Here is a 14,368-nt window from a genome sequence, read left to right on the forward strand (position 1 = left end):
TCATCCTTCTTGATTTTCTTCTGTTTTCCATAATGTGTCTTGGATATTCCAAGTTTCTGGGCTAATATCCGCTTATCAGTGAGTACATATCTATATACTGTCAATTTTTAATCTTGGCCAGGTTCATGGGCGTGACATGTATGAGTTTGCATTTCCACATTACGGCGGGACCTGTGCATGTCTTTACATATTTATTAGCATACAAAAGCTGCTTCTTCAGTGAGCTGTCATTTCTATGACCATCTCCCACGTGTCTCACCAACTGCTGGGTCTCCTGCTTTAAAGTCATTGTGCATCCTACTTGCTACCTCTTTGTTACAGACACTGAAGTTCCTTCCATCATCCTCATGGTTTAAACGCTTGACCTGTGGCATCTTCTCACCCATGCCAGGCACACTCCCACTGAACTACAGTCCCAGCCTAAAAATCATGCTATAGTTTGTGTCAAGAAATTACCCATTCCATATCTTCTATTTCTAATGGTTTTTAAGTTTCATTTTTCTTTAGCCTTTTTAGTGATCTAGAATTTACATACTGCCAGGTGGAGAGCTGATGGCCCCCACGAGGTTCCATATTCCTCTGTGACATAGCACTTCTCTCCTGGCATCCATACCTGAGCGCCCTTTCCGCTCTGCCCTCCTCATTTGGCTGTTGACTGAGACCTTTCCACGCTGGTAGAGCAAAACCAAGAATGCTCCTTCCTGTGATAATCATGACCGGAGTCGGGTCCTATTTGTCAATATGCTAGACATGCCCCATTCCTGTGCTTTGGCTTGCACATGGGGACAGATGTATACATTTGTCCACTTGTTCCTTAGAAGAGGTCTGAGCCATGAAGGCACTTGAAGGTCCAAAGAAAAGATTCCTACCAATTCATTAAAATCACAGAACTTTGGCTCCCAAATGACTATACAAACTAAGTTTCACATCTCTACACAATCTGGATAAAAATTGTTCTTAAAATATTGAAAAGTGAAAGAGACTCCATTTGGATCTGTACAGTGGCACAAAAATCCAGTGCTAACCTGTTTTTTCCCAATGGCATGCACCAAGTCTCAGTAATTTCAAATACTGTATATTTTCACAATACATACACATGCTACACGTGATTACAAAGTGTATCGTTTTCAGGATACCCCTGCTGCTAGCAAGCTTGCCTAGGTTAGCATGTGGTTTAGGAAAGGTTTGCCAGTGCGCAGGTAAAATACTCAGTTTAACTTCTGGAAGGAAGAAAAAGTACCAAAAAAATTCCTCTGTGAAAACTTTTTTCATTTTTCTTTTGGAAAGTCCATAGAATATTGGACATCCAAGCAATGATGTATCCTGGAGGGCAGCATGGACTTTATCCAGAGACCCAGAGACTCCAAGCTGCATGGTTCAAAGTCTTCCCAACCCTTATCTTCCCCCAGTCCTTATCCAGTAACTCCACTCCAGCCAGGCTGTTGGGCTCTGGCTCCCAGAACACATTTCCCACAATCCCTCCAAGATAAAAAGCCTTTCCTCTCCACTTCTTTTGTTCCCTCACATCTTAAAAGTCTCCCCAGTGGTCATTACCTCTACACCCCACGTACTCTCCTAACACACAAGCCCAATTATCTGCTATGCTTAGATTTAGTAACTGGAAGAGCATGCAGAGAGTCCAGTGGGAAAGGCAGAGAATGGAGACCTGTTTTCTAAAAGGCTGTTTTTAGGGGTTAAGGCCTCAGGCTAAGCACCATTAAGAAGCTCAAGTCAGGCAATCTGATGTGGGAGGCTGAGTAAAGAGCGGTGGCTTAGTCTGAGTACCAGAGGCTTCTCTGGATTGCCTAAAGCTGTTATTCAAATCCGCAGCAGTTTTCAAAATGCAGGCATTTGGCTACAGAGTGAGTGCCTCTCTGGGAGAACCACTCACTAAGAGGATGGTTTTGAAGAAGCATACATAGGTGAGCTGTGTTCCAGGTCTTCCTTTCTCACCAGTTACTTAAAAGAATTCTTGAAACCTCAGGGATCTGAAGAAGAGACAGTGAAATTTTCCCATATTTTTCATTCTTGGCGGGGGAGGGGGGTGCGGAGGTTCCTGAATGTTAAATTTAACATCAACTTCATAGGGATATAATGTTTTAAAAATGCATATGTCTTTAGGTAATCAAGAGAGTTGAAAACATCTCTAGTTCATGCATACATGATGTCACCACTATGAAGATGGATAGGCCTCAACAGCAGTGACCAACTGCCCACTTCCTATCTGGAAGGGCTTTACGTGCCCTGTCTTATCTGGCTGACTCTTCACTCGGTATGATGTTTTAGAAAGGAGGATGCTGAACTTCACATGGCTAAACAACTTGGGAGACATGGAGACCAAGGAACTGAATCCGAGAGTGTGCAACTGAAGAAAAATAAAAAAATTAAAAAAAAATCATGAAAAGAAGTAAAAAGAATCAACATATTAGCTCAGCCCCTACATAGCCCACTCCTGATGTTCATCCACACACTATGGTAACTGGGTTTACTTCTATAAATCATATCCTTAGTACACGACCATTCTCTACCTCCTTCAAAATCTAATAGCAACACCGTACTCTCATGCGTAGCATTTGTCTAAGTCCGGCCTGAATCATCTCTCCCTGACACGAAGCCCACAATGTCCACATTAAAGACCTTATTGAACTAGAGTGAGCTAGGCTCTGTGTACACACAGTCCTGTCCACAAAGTGCTCCCAAGACAATGCCTCTCAAATCCTTTTGGGTCATTATCTTCTGAGGCCTTAGCTGGTTATTTCTTTTACGTCACATCTACTGTAATATCTTTCCCCACACATCCAAATCACATGATCCAGGACAAATCCTGACTCCTTGAAGTACACACTGAACACTTTTACAAGTAAGTACCTCTTATTGTTGGAGCTCTACAGCACTACATTTTAAATCTGTGTGTGCCTGGATTCCTGGCATGCAGCCCCCAGGCACTTCCCTCGGGAGACAAGATGTTTATATGTTTCTCTGAAAGCCATTTTAAAAAATAAGTTACTCAGTTTCAGAGAGTGTACTTCATTCCTTCAAAGGAAGAGCAAAAGGAAACTATTCACTCCAAAGTCTGCACTGAGGACTGGGGACCGTTACAAACGCTTGTTCAGCCTAAAGGCGGCCAGTGCCAAAAAGATTAGAGTTCTCTGCAGAAAGTCCTGACAGAGGGATGTTTCCACTGTTTTGATTATAAGAGGAAAGACACGTAAGAGCTGGTAGACGGCGTTCTAGCAGCAGGGGCAGGACTTTTCGGGGCTGGCCTTGAGAGCAGACTGCCGCAGCTGCTGTTGCTCATGCATCTGAAACTGACTTCAGGCTGTGAATCGCAAAATGACTTGTGATGAAAACCATTTCTTTTTAGAAGTCAGAACCCAGTGAAGGCCAGAAAAGAACCTGAGAGTCCTGCCAGTACAAGGAACAACAATTGTTCAGCCTCTGGCTGAGTAGGATGGGAAAGGCCCTGGAAGGATCTGAATGAGCTGCCCTCCAGTGCTGAAAAGCGTCCTCCCCATTGCCACTGACCCATCAAGGGCTAAGGAATTTGATCCTCAAACCAGGAAAGCAGTGGGTGTAGGGGAGGTGTCCCTCCGGCAGTCTAAGGAAGGACCCAAGAACAAGGCAGAGGGCTTCCACACGGGCTGCTTCCTTCTCCAGACACAGAGGAAAGCAGCTCGCCAACCTCGGTGCACACACCGGTCATCCCAGCGCTAGGAAGGCTGAGGTAGAGACGACGACGAGTTCCAGGCCAGCCAGGCTTGTCAACTGAGACTGCCTCAAAACGCGGCAAAGCAAAGCCAAACAAACAATGCTTTACAGACAGACACACTGTCTGCTGCTTTACAGACACACAGTCTTCTTTAAAGGAATGAGTTAGTGTAAATCTAATGCCTGCTTGTGATGGCTAACAAATGTTCTGATCCTATTGAGTAAGAGTCTCCAAGCAGTCCTAATGCCAATAGAATTCAAAGATCTCATTAGGTTCTGCTTAATCACATGAAAAATTTAACACATTTACATCTTTAAAACACCAGAATTAAGACTAAATGATAAGCTCTTAAGACAGGAAACATGTGCAAAGCTACCATTGTCCTTTCTGGCAGTCTTTTTTTTTTTTTTTTTGTTTTTTTTTTTTGTTTTTTAAGACAGGGTTTCTCTGTATAGCCCTGGCTGTTCTGGAACTCACTTTGTAGACCAGGCTGGCCTCAAACTCAGAAATCTGCCTGCCTCTGCCTCCCGAGTGCTGGGATTAAAGGCGCCTTTCTGGCAGTCTTAACATTATAGTCACTAATCAAACCAGTGACTGCCTGATTTCACTTGAGAGCTATTGTGTGTTCCAGTTCTGTGTATACGAAATTAAATTTGAATACTTACTTATTATTTAAATGTATACACACATACACACACACACATATATATATACATATATATATATAAAATCTACAAATAATATATCAATGTATAAATAAATTGGGTTACTATCTAAAACATTTTGAGTGCTAACATAATGCCACAATAGGATATTCCACACCTGACCCCATGCAATAGTTAAAAGATAAGTATTTGTAAAAATATGTGTAAAATGACCCTCAGGCTGTGTACAAGGTATGTTATGAAAAATAAGCAAATTCTGTGTTTTGAATTCCCACCCTTGAGATATATCATCATGCCAGGATATGTGTTTACAAATACTTAAAAAAACACTTCTGAAAACAAAAACAAAGACTCCTGAATCCAAGCTACTTCTGTTAGGAGGCATGTGTGTTAAAGAATGAACGTTCAACCTGCACATGTGTCCATGTGCGTGCCCACATCTGTCCATCCATGTAACTCACAGGGTGGAAACTACACAGGAAACTTGCCTGCTTTTTATAAACATGCTGACTTGCTTGTGAACACGTAAGAAAGCACATTCAAGCTGGCTAGTGGATAACGGCATATGGAGTCGCGAGAAAGGTCCACTGGGGCCGGAAAGTTCAGATCTCTTTATGTGACCTTGAACAAAGCACTTCTCTTCTTTCAAACTCAACTTTCTTACCTATGACATAAGCTTAGTGCTGTAAAATGTAACTTTCTTCAAAATAGTTATGTATAAACTTCAAAATAGTTATGTAGAAAAATGCAGTGAAAGACATCTGATGTTCTAGTGATATTAAAGCCTAATTATGTTTAAATGAGTTTAAATACAAAATATTCAATAACACAAAATAGTATTGCCATATATGCAGAGGGGGCAGAGGCTCATGTCAGCGATGTACCTAAGTTGTCCCCATGCCATGTTTGGAGTCAGGGTCTCTCAACTGAATCTGGAGCTTTCCAATGCAGTCAGATTAGCTGGCCAGCCCGCCCCGGGGTGTTCCTATCTCCGCCCCCACAGTACTGGGATTGCAGGGTTCAGCACTGCGCCTCGCTTTGGGGTGACTCATTTTATGTGATGTTAGAGTCCAGATTCAGGTCCTTAGGCTTCCTTTACTGCCATCTCCCCAGCCTACAGCGTATTTAAACTATAATTAAATGGCCAACTACTGAAAAATAATGTAAAGTGAAAAGCTACCCAGAAAACCCATGGATTGTGGCTTGGCTTATATTAAGAAAAATACTCATTTTTAATCTCAGTAAGAAAGCACTATAAAACCACAGGCTGTGTTTCTACACTGACTGTACAGAAAGAGGAGGCGTAATAAACCTACCCTATACACACCTCAGCCTGAGCCACTGTGCCTGGTCTGTATTGTGAATGGGAAGACATGGAAAAAAAAAGAAAGAAAGAAAGAAAGAAAGCACTATAAATTTCATTATGTATAAACAAGAATGTAACCCAGCCTTTTCTGCAAATTATGTCATTAGATGCATTTACAGAAATGCATGCTTTGCTTTCAGTAAGAACTTAGGATTCAATTATAGATTTTGTTTTTTAAAGTAATAGTATGACCACAAATGTGACTGTGAAATGCAAATGCAGCTTCAGGATGAAATACAGGTTACTTATTAAATATAACATGGGCTCAGGCCAGGCCTGGCTGTACTGTACAAAATCAACTGTTTCTGGGGGCTAAGACATGCCACCGGCTGGAGGAGGATTCTGCGGTTTTGCAAAGCAAATGGCTATCCCTTAGTACACCCTTACAGATGAGGAGGAGGAGAATCGGCATGGGAATCAGGAGCTCTGACCTTCAGACTATCAACACGCAATAATGGCTAATGCTTAAGATGTGCCAGCCTCGGTCTCATGATGATCACCCAATATTGATACATTACTGAATGACACAGACAAAGCCTGTCCTCACCGAGTCTGAATTCAGCAAGAGATGCAAAGACAAAAAGACACTACCAGTAAGTACAGGCTTAGAAGGGGCCAAGAGTGCTTGAGTGGATTGCTAGGTAGCCATGCTGAGGGGTGCGAGGCTCTAGTGTGTGTAGAGAAAACGGATGGCTCCAGTTTGGGGTAGCCTCATTACAGGAGGTCTAACCACAGAGGCCGTAAGAACACAGACACATGAATCTGCAGACCAGAGCCCTGCCTGGGGAATCAACAGCTACAGGACTGAGTCCCGTCTGATGCTTACAAAATACTCTTAGGCAAAAGATTAACCCCACTTAGGAAGTGGGTGCAGTGTGTCAGAGTGACCTGACCAGGCCACAGAACTTGTGGGTAATCCAGCCAGCAGGGAAAGCTGGACTTGCTGACCACCTGTCGAGTACCCTGCTTCTTTGTATCTTTGTGCACCCAGCGCAGAGGAGAGCACTCTATTTCTCACAAAGTATCAGTGAGAGGTCACCACTGTGCTGGGATTATTAGTTGACCCCACTGATGTATCTTCAAAGATTAAATAAAGTTCACATTCATTAATGTTTTTAAAGTTCTTAGATTAATTTCATATTTTTTCTTTCTGATCATTTAAAGTAATAAATATTCTTTGAACATTAGAAATGAGCTATACAACAGAAACCATTATGATTTAACAAGGACAGAGGGAACAACAGGGAGACAGGGAGACAGGGAGATGGGGGGGGGCCTGAAGCCCAGTAATTCGGAGAATGGCATTTCTCTGCAGAGGAAAGAAGTTAAAAATCAAAGAGACCAAAAAAGTAGAGACCTGTAGGAATGGAAAGTATGGAAGAAAGAGAGCAGAGGTGGAGGCAAGAAAGGCAAAAAGCCATTTTCAAACAAAACCTGAGAATATTGGACCCCCGCCCCCCCCAAAAAAAAACATGAAAGAAAAAAAAATGGACCAAGAATCGGATTTCTGACAGTAACCTAGACAGCCGGTGGAATTACCAGCAGCCGGGGGTGGAGGCTGAAAGGTGAGCAGGCTTCATTTGCCGAGTGCCGGGTCTAAGGTGGCAGCCAGGTGCTCACGAGTGGAAAGGGTCTCAGATATAAGAGGTAACTTTGGATGTGTGTGCTACTGAGAGCTGTCTGTCCAACCTGGTGACGTCCAAAGCATCTGCCTGTGAGCAACCAAAATAGAGCCACCCTGACCTGGCGTGCTGGGAGGAGAAATACTATAATTTTGAAAATAAATTAGGAGGAGGGCCTTTGTTTTAGATAGGATCCCTCTTTATAGCCTTAGACAGGATCCCTCTTTATAGCCTAGAGGAACCTTGAACTCACAATCCTTCAGTCTCTTAAGTGCTGGGATTGCAAGCATCAAGCACCATGCCCAGGGCATAATTTTGAAGATTCTGTATGAAAAAGAAAAAAAATGTGTAAAATTCCTTAACCTTTTTGTATTGGTTGCATGTGGGAGTAATACTTGCCCAGAGAGGGTTAAATGTTGAAATGTATTTTGAGTCTGTACTTTTTCAAATGTACCTACCAGTAATTAAAAGTCACCTGTATGCTTTCTGTTCTATTTCTGTTAGATAGAATGGACTCATGAAGTACACAGTCTTACTTATTCATCTTCCAAACCTTCTAACACTGTATTTTGAGTCAGTCACTGCTGCTCTGTCTAGTCTTGAACTTGTGTGGATAACCCAGGCTGGTCTCAGTCTCTAGACCCTCCTGCATCAGCTCTCTACATACAAGATTTCCACACACTTCAATGGCCTGCTGTAACATCACTTTTTATGGAAAAAAAAAATACCAAGGTCTATATAATTGAATAGTTCAATATGGAGCTGAGATTCAAACTCAGGAATGACAGTAGATCACATCAACTTAGAAACAAGCCATTCTCTCAGGTTACTAAGTGGTTATAATTTAAATGGTGGAAGTATCAGTCCATTAGAATGGTTCCTTGCCAGAGTTCATGACAGCCTAATATTAATCAAAATCTGTGGTATGAAGAGCTACTGATGATGTTCACAAAGTTTCACTCTCCTGGGCTAACAAAGTCTCCATTACACTGGCAACTCCACCTCTCCCCAAGTCAAATGGCCCATATCTAACTGTTCAGCAGAGAAAAACATCCTTGACACAACCCTCAACAGAAGGGCCCTGATTTCTGCCCATAACTAGATGCATGACACAGGCACATTTTAACACATTTCCACTAAGACACACAACCCTCAACAGAAGGGCCCTGATTTCTGCCCATAACTAGACGCATGACACAGGCACATTTTAACACATTTCCACTAAGTTTTCACACCACGGCGTCTGAACTTCCCCAAGTAAAATGCATTTCACTCAACCTTTCACTGGAGAAACAAAATGTTGAGCTTACCCAGCTGGATAATTAAGAATACACTGTGTCTGTATTGTGGTTCCCTCCTGTAATCCCAGCACTCAGGACACAGAGCCAGGAGGATTGAGAGTTTGAAGCTAGCCTTAACTATATGAGGCTGTTCCAGTAAATAAATAAATAAACAAATAAACATAAATAAATAACAAAACCCTCTTCCTTTTTGCTAGAATCCTGACAGTAAAACCTTCTGCACATATGAACTGAAATACAAAATTAAGCACCATTAATTTATGTTTAGTTCATTGGTTTTAATTTCAGAAACAAAGTTTTCAATTCTACTACCTATCTAGACAAGACTAGCTGAGAACCGCCAGGCGGTACAGTCTTCAGAATTTCTCATGTAAATGCTCTTTGGGCAGTTCATCTCCGATGATAATAAACACACTTCCCTTCACCAGTCACAACCCACTGACACACACCGACAGTGCAAGTGGGGGAAAAAGGAGACTTAAATAGTACTTTTTGCAAGACGACTAGTTAGCAGAGACATCTTGGCATGGAGGTAAAAGAATGTATCACCTGACCCACTTACTTACTAACACCCCACCCCACCCTTTCTGCCTTTCTGCCCCATTTCTCAAAAGTGATATCCCTTGATTTGGTCACAGATTTGAAAATGCTTACTGAGCTCGCAGTGAGATAGGATAAAGATTGTCAGGCTTGCCCGCTACAGGTTTATGTCCACTGACTTTCACTGAGTTGAAATATTCTTGGAAGTTTTCCCTAACTAAAATCTCTGTCTACAATGGGAGAGAGAGAGAGAGAGAGAGAGAGAGAGAGAGAGAGAGAGAGAGAAGATCCAGTTAGCACTAAAAAACAGTCTACTCAGTCAGGAGACTCAGGTGGCCAAGGAAGCATGAAGCGGCCACCAACATTGTGATCAGTGTGTCCCTCCTGTCCAAGAGAAGAGTGTGTCTCTCCTCCCACACTGCACTTAAGATTCTGATCGCTCCTATTAAGTCGCCAGTTCTTGTAGTGGTTCACTTCAAGGAGACTGCTATCTCCTACTTAGCATAGCATAAAGTACTTTACTTTTTTTTCTTTTAAAAAAATGATGTGTGCCAGGCACTGTTGACAAAGACTGTTCACCAAAACTTGCATTTTGGTGAGGGAGACATTCAATACACTAAAAAAAACCACAACAGATTATAGCATGCTTAAATAGAGAAAACGAAATGGGGAGGGGGTAATAAGAAAGGGGTGGGCTGAGACAATATCCAAGACAATATCCAACCAAGAAGAGCCGGTGAGCCGGTGAGCCGAAAACAGTGTGGGAAGAGGGGGGACAATCTAGGGCTGACCCGTGTCAGGTGGGACAAGGAAAGGGGCATGCCTTTCACATATTTAGCAAGCCCCGAAGTGGAGGCGAAAAGACAAAGACCAATGAAGACAAACGCCGATCTGAAGACAAACGCAGGATCGGCGGCTCTCTTTAACAGGGAGGTGCTCTTTTGAGACAGGGTGTCTCACCGTGGCCCAGGCTGGCCTCGAACTCTCGGCAATCCTCCTGCCTCAGCTCCCTCAGGGCTGGGATCGCTGCCTGCCCAGGAACCGGCTGGCTCCCTGCGAGCTCAGCAGCACACAGTCTCCGCCTTTGTGCCCAGGCGCCGGGTTTCGCGGGGTCCCTCGGCGAGCGGCTCCGGAGTGGAGAGCGTTGGGCCCCCGGCTGCAGCGCCGACACGCCCCCGCGCCCGGTTACCCGCCGGCGCCCCGGGCCCTGCGCCCGCACGCCCCGGGCCCCAACGTCCGCCGCCATCCGGGACGAGGCGCGCGGCCCCCCCACTCACTCACCATGGCCGCGCGGCCGCGATGCGCTGTCCAGGGTAGCCGCCTTCCTTCTGCGCCGCGCCACGCGCCGCCCGCGCTAGTCACTCGCCCCCGCCCCCTCGGGCGCGCGCCGACCGCCTCCCCGCCCCCCTCGGGCGCGCGCCGCGCCCTGCCCGCTCCGGGCCGTTTCCTCCGCCCCGCGCCGCTGGCCCTCGGAGGGGACCGCGGAGTGGGAGGAGCCCCGGCCCCTGCCGCGAGGCCGTGGGCCGCCCCCACCCCCCCAGAGGCCCGCGCGCCCCCGCTCCGCGCGCGCCCCCGCCGGCTCTGGCGCGGCGCCCCCTGCCGGCCGGGCTGGGATTTGCAAGCCCAGCTGGCGCTTTTTGCAGGCGTCTGGGCGCGCAAGTTAGCATCACTGCATCAGACTCCTGGAGAAGCCACCTGCAGCTCCTCCGCTAGTCCTCGGGAGTGGCTGGGCGAGCGCCGGATGATTTAAATTGGGCACACCGGTTGGCGGGGATGACCAAGGGCTGGGCTGGGCTGAGCTGGGGGTGGTGCACCTGTGTTAATTCCAGCACTTGAGAGCAGGGCCAGGAGGAATAAGAAAGAGTTCAAGGTCAGCCTTGGCTTCTTAGGGAGTTCTTCACCAATCTGAGCTTCGGGAGACCCTGCTTCAAATAAGCAAACAAATAAGCAAACGATAACTATTCATTCTGGGTGTCACCGGGAGCAGATGAGCACCAATACTCTGTCTAAACTGACTTTTTCAAAGCTTGCTACCAGAGGGGCTATCAGGGGCTCGGATGGCTTATTCAGTGCTTCATTAATGGTGTACAGAACTAGGTCCCAGGCCTTTGAGTGTCAAATGACTGCTTTTCACATTGCCTTCAGAATGAGCGCACATTTTTCTTAGCTGATTCGGTAAACTTGAAACGCGCACACACAGGTGTTAGGTAACTCTGTGGACAAAGATAAGAATGATCTTTTTTTAAAAAAAATTGGAAATACAGATCTTCTCTCTTTCTTTGCATAGCTTCTATTTCACACCCGGACAGTGTATCTGAATGAACTTGGAGAGGACTGGGAGCCAATAGGAGACAGTGCTAAACCACAAACCCCTGCAATCCAGAACCAGGATTCACTTTATCTCCGTGGCCACCGGTACCCACCATCATCAAAACTGGGAAGTAAAGGCACTAGCTAATGTCCTTTTTTGTGTGTGCTTTTCATCTGAAGCATCTCTTCCTTGAACACCTTCTGTGATGGTTTGTCCTTCCTGTCAACTTAAGTTTTAGATTCACCTTAGGAGATCCACCTGAGGACATATCTGTGAAAATGTTTCCAGAGAGTTTCAGATGAGGTGGAAAAGGCAAACTGTAAATGTCGACAGAGCCATCTTACTGTGGACACAGCAAGATCAACTGCTTCACAATCATGCTGCCATGATTTTTCCACCAGGATGGACCATATCTTGGAGACATGAACCAGAATAAACCTTTGGTCTTAATTAGGATTTCTACTGCCTCCATAAAATGCCCTGACCTTTACCAACGTGGGGAGGAAAGGGTTAATTTCTCTTACACTTCGATGTCAAAGTCTGTCTTGCTTCTCTCAGGCTCCTGTAACCTGCTTCCGTAGCACACTGGGGACCACCAGCCCAGGGATCTCCCTGAAGTGAGCTGGGTATTATTACAAGAATCATCAACCAAGAAAATGCCCCACAGGCTAACCCACAGTATAATCTGGTGAGGTTATTCTCTCCTTTGCGGGATCTTAGTCCCAAATGACTCTAAGTGAAGTTGATATAAAACTAGCCAGCATAGAGGTAAACAAAACAAGATTCATCTTAATGTATTTAATTAACATTTTTATTGTCCAATGGATTAGTGACGGTAGAGATGAAAAACCTAATGGTGTTCAATGATTTGAAGGGCCTTCTTGGTTGTCCTACTAAAATTAGATGGGAAGGCCCCATGGCTGGAGATATCACAAGGTTGGGTTGCAGGACACAAAGAACTGATCTGGAGGCTTCCTCCCTGGTGGCTAGCTCTCATAGGGCCAGAATGTGCTGCAGAGGCTACTGGGAAAGAGCATCCCTTTGTGATCTCACCCAGAAGTGAACCTGGGTATTACAGTACTGAATTCCCAGGCCAAATGTGACCACTAGAGCAATAGTAGAATCCCCATAGACTTGCGTGTTTGAATGCTTGGCCCATAGGGAGTAGCATTCTTAGGTGTGGCTTTGAGGTCTCATACATGCTCAAGTTAGGCTTAGTGTGACAGTCTCTTGCCGCCTACAGATCAAGACGTAGAACTCTCAGCTCCTCCTGCACCATGCCTGCCTGGATGCTGCCATGTTTCCCACCATGATGATAATGGACTGAACCTCTGAACCTGAAGGCCAGCGGGAATTAAGTTTTGTCCTTATAAGAATTGCCCTGGTCATGGTGGCTCTTCACCACAATAGAACCCAAACTAAGACAGGTGGTCATGACTACTGTGGGACATAACTAATGACTTCCTGATTTGATTTAAGGCCCATTCTACAGGAACAAATCCATACCACTGTATGAATTCACTGTAAATCTTGTCAAAAGCCAATATGTTGGGAGATCATAGGCCCTTGGGGAGAACCTGCCGCTAGTGTTTTGCCAAATGTACTTGTTGTCCAATTGCCTTTCACATATTTATGTTCAGCCTTGGTCAGTGTTCTAGCCCTAGATGTGACATCGGCGCCACTCTTACCCATAACCCACCCAGTGCCCAGGGGACATCACAGAAGAGGGGTTAGCAAGAAAGTTAACACTGGAGGATGGAGAGGAGACTCCACGAAATGGCATCTTCTAGACATGCCATGGTTGTTAGACTCATGAACTGCAACAGCTACAGTTACCTGCACAAGACCTGTACACAATACTGAGCCCTTCTACATGCACAAGGGGCTCCCGAGGCTCCATCCCTAGCTGAAAAGCTTCTGGTTGTTAAAGGCTGCTGGGGTGATGGGAGACCTTGTTTCTTTAAAGGTACAGTCATATAAGAAGATCAGGTTTCAGTAGATAAACCCACACTTGTGCTCATTGATTCACTGAACCTCAGCGGGTCACTAAAATAAAGACACGGAAGGAGGAGGAGCCATGTTGGAAAACAGTCGAGAGAGCAGGAGGAGGTGATGGAGGTTAGTGGGAAGGGGGACTAGAGTCAGCGTCCACGGTATGCATGTTTGAAATTGTCAAAACATATTTAAAAAAAAAAAGAGGGTGAGGGTCTTTTCCTCAGCACAGGAGTTTATTAACACTAGCCCCACACTGGCCTGTGTCCCTTCTCCCATTCTGGATAGCCAGGCCTATTGCTGAGCTGGATTGAGGGATGCTTAGCATCTGGGGGTGATCTTGGTCGGTGGTGAGTGTGTTGGCTAAGGGTACACACCTGGAGACAGCTTCAGAGAGCTGGGTCAGTTTAATGGGGGAGGGGTATTTGTGACCCTAGTAGCTTGGGTCTCTGGGACAAGGGTTGTACGGCCGTGTGCAACTGGCCAAGATACAAGTGCTGGAAGATGCTTCATCTGCCGGTGGGGAACCTTACAAGGCCATACAAGGAGTGAAGCCTGATTAATGAATTCTTACTAGGGTTGACAGGTGGGGCAGCCGACTTTATGGCACCAGGTTGAGATGGGTTGAGGATGGAGCCAAATCCTGCCATCCTCATCTGAAATATCCGAGGCTGAAGCTTTCCTCAACCCTTCCTCGTAGTCCTGGACCATTATGATCCCATAGCCCCATTGTACAGTAAAGGAAACTGAGGTTCGGGAAGGTCAAATAATGTATAGAAGGTCACACGGGCCATTGAATATTGGGGAGTCCAGGATTCAGCCAAAGGCGTGTTGGGTCCTTCGCGTGTTACCATGCTCTCCT

General features: G+C 45.4%; 1 protein-coding gene and 1 non-coding gene across 2 annotated transcripts in view; one reads left to right on the forward strand and one right to left on the reverse strand.

Annotated features, from left to right (window-relative positions):
* Positions 1 to 10,545, reverse strand: part of Elovl2 (ELOVL fatty acid elongase 2) — a 42,693-nt gene extending 32,148 nt beyond the window's left edge. Inside the window, exon 1 of the mRNA XM_021215811.2 lies at positions 10,485 to 10,545. Within this exon, the coding sequence (XP_021071470.1) occupies positions 10,485 to 10,487 (3 nt within the window). The 5' untranslated portion in view covers positions 10,488 to 10,545. The remainder of the gene's footprint in view (positions 1 to 10,484) is intronic.
* On the forward strand, positions 5,623 to 5,751 carry LOC115065675. The gene has a single exon (XR_003845442.1). It is a non-coding gene; the product is annotated as a small nucleolar RNA SNORA51 (small nucleolar RNA).
* Positions 10,546 to 14,368: the final 3,823 nt, after the last annotated feature.

The sequence above is a fragment of the Mus pahari genome, chromosome 16, assembly GCF_900095145.1.
Source record: "Mus pahari chromosome 16, PAHARI_EIJ_v1.1, whole genome shotgun sequence".
NCBI lineage: Eukaryota > Metazoa > Chordata > Mammalia > Rodentia > Muridae > Mus > Mus pahari.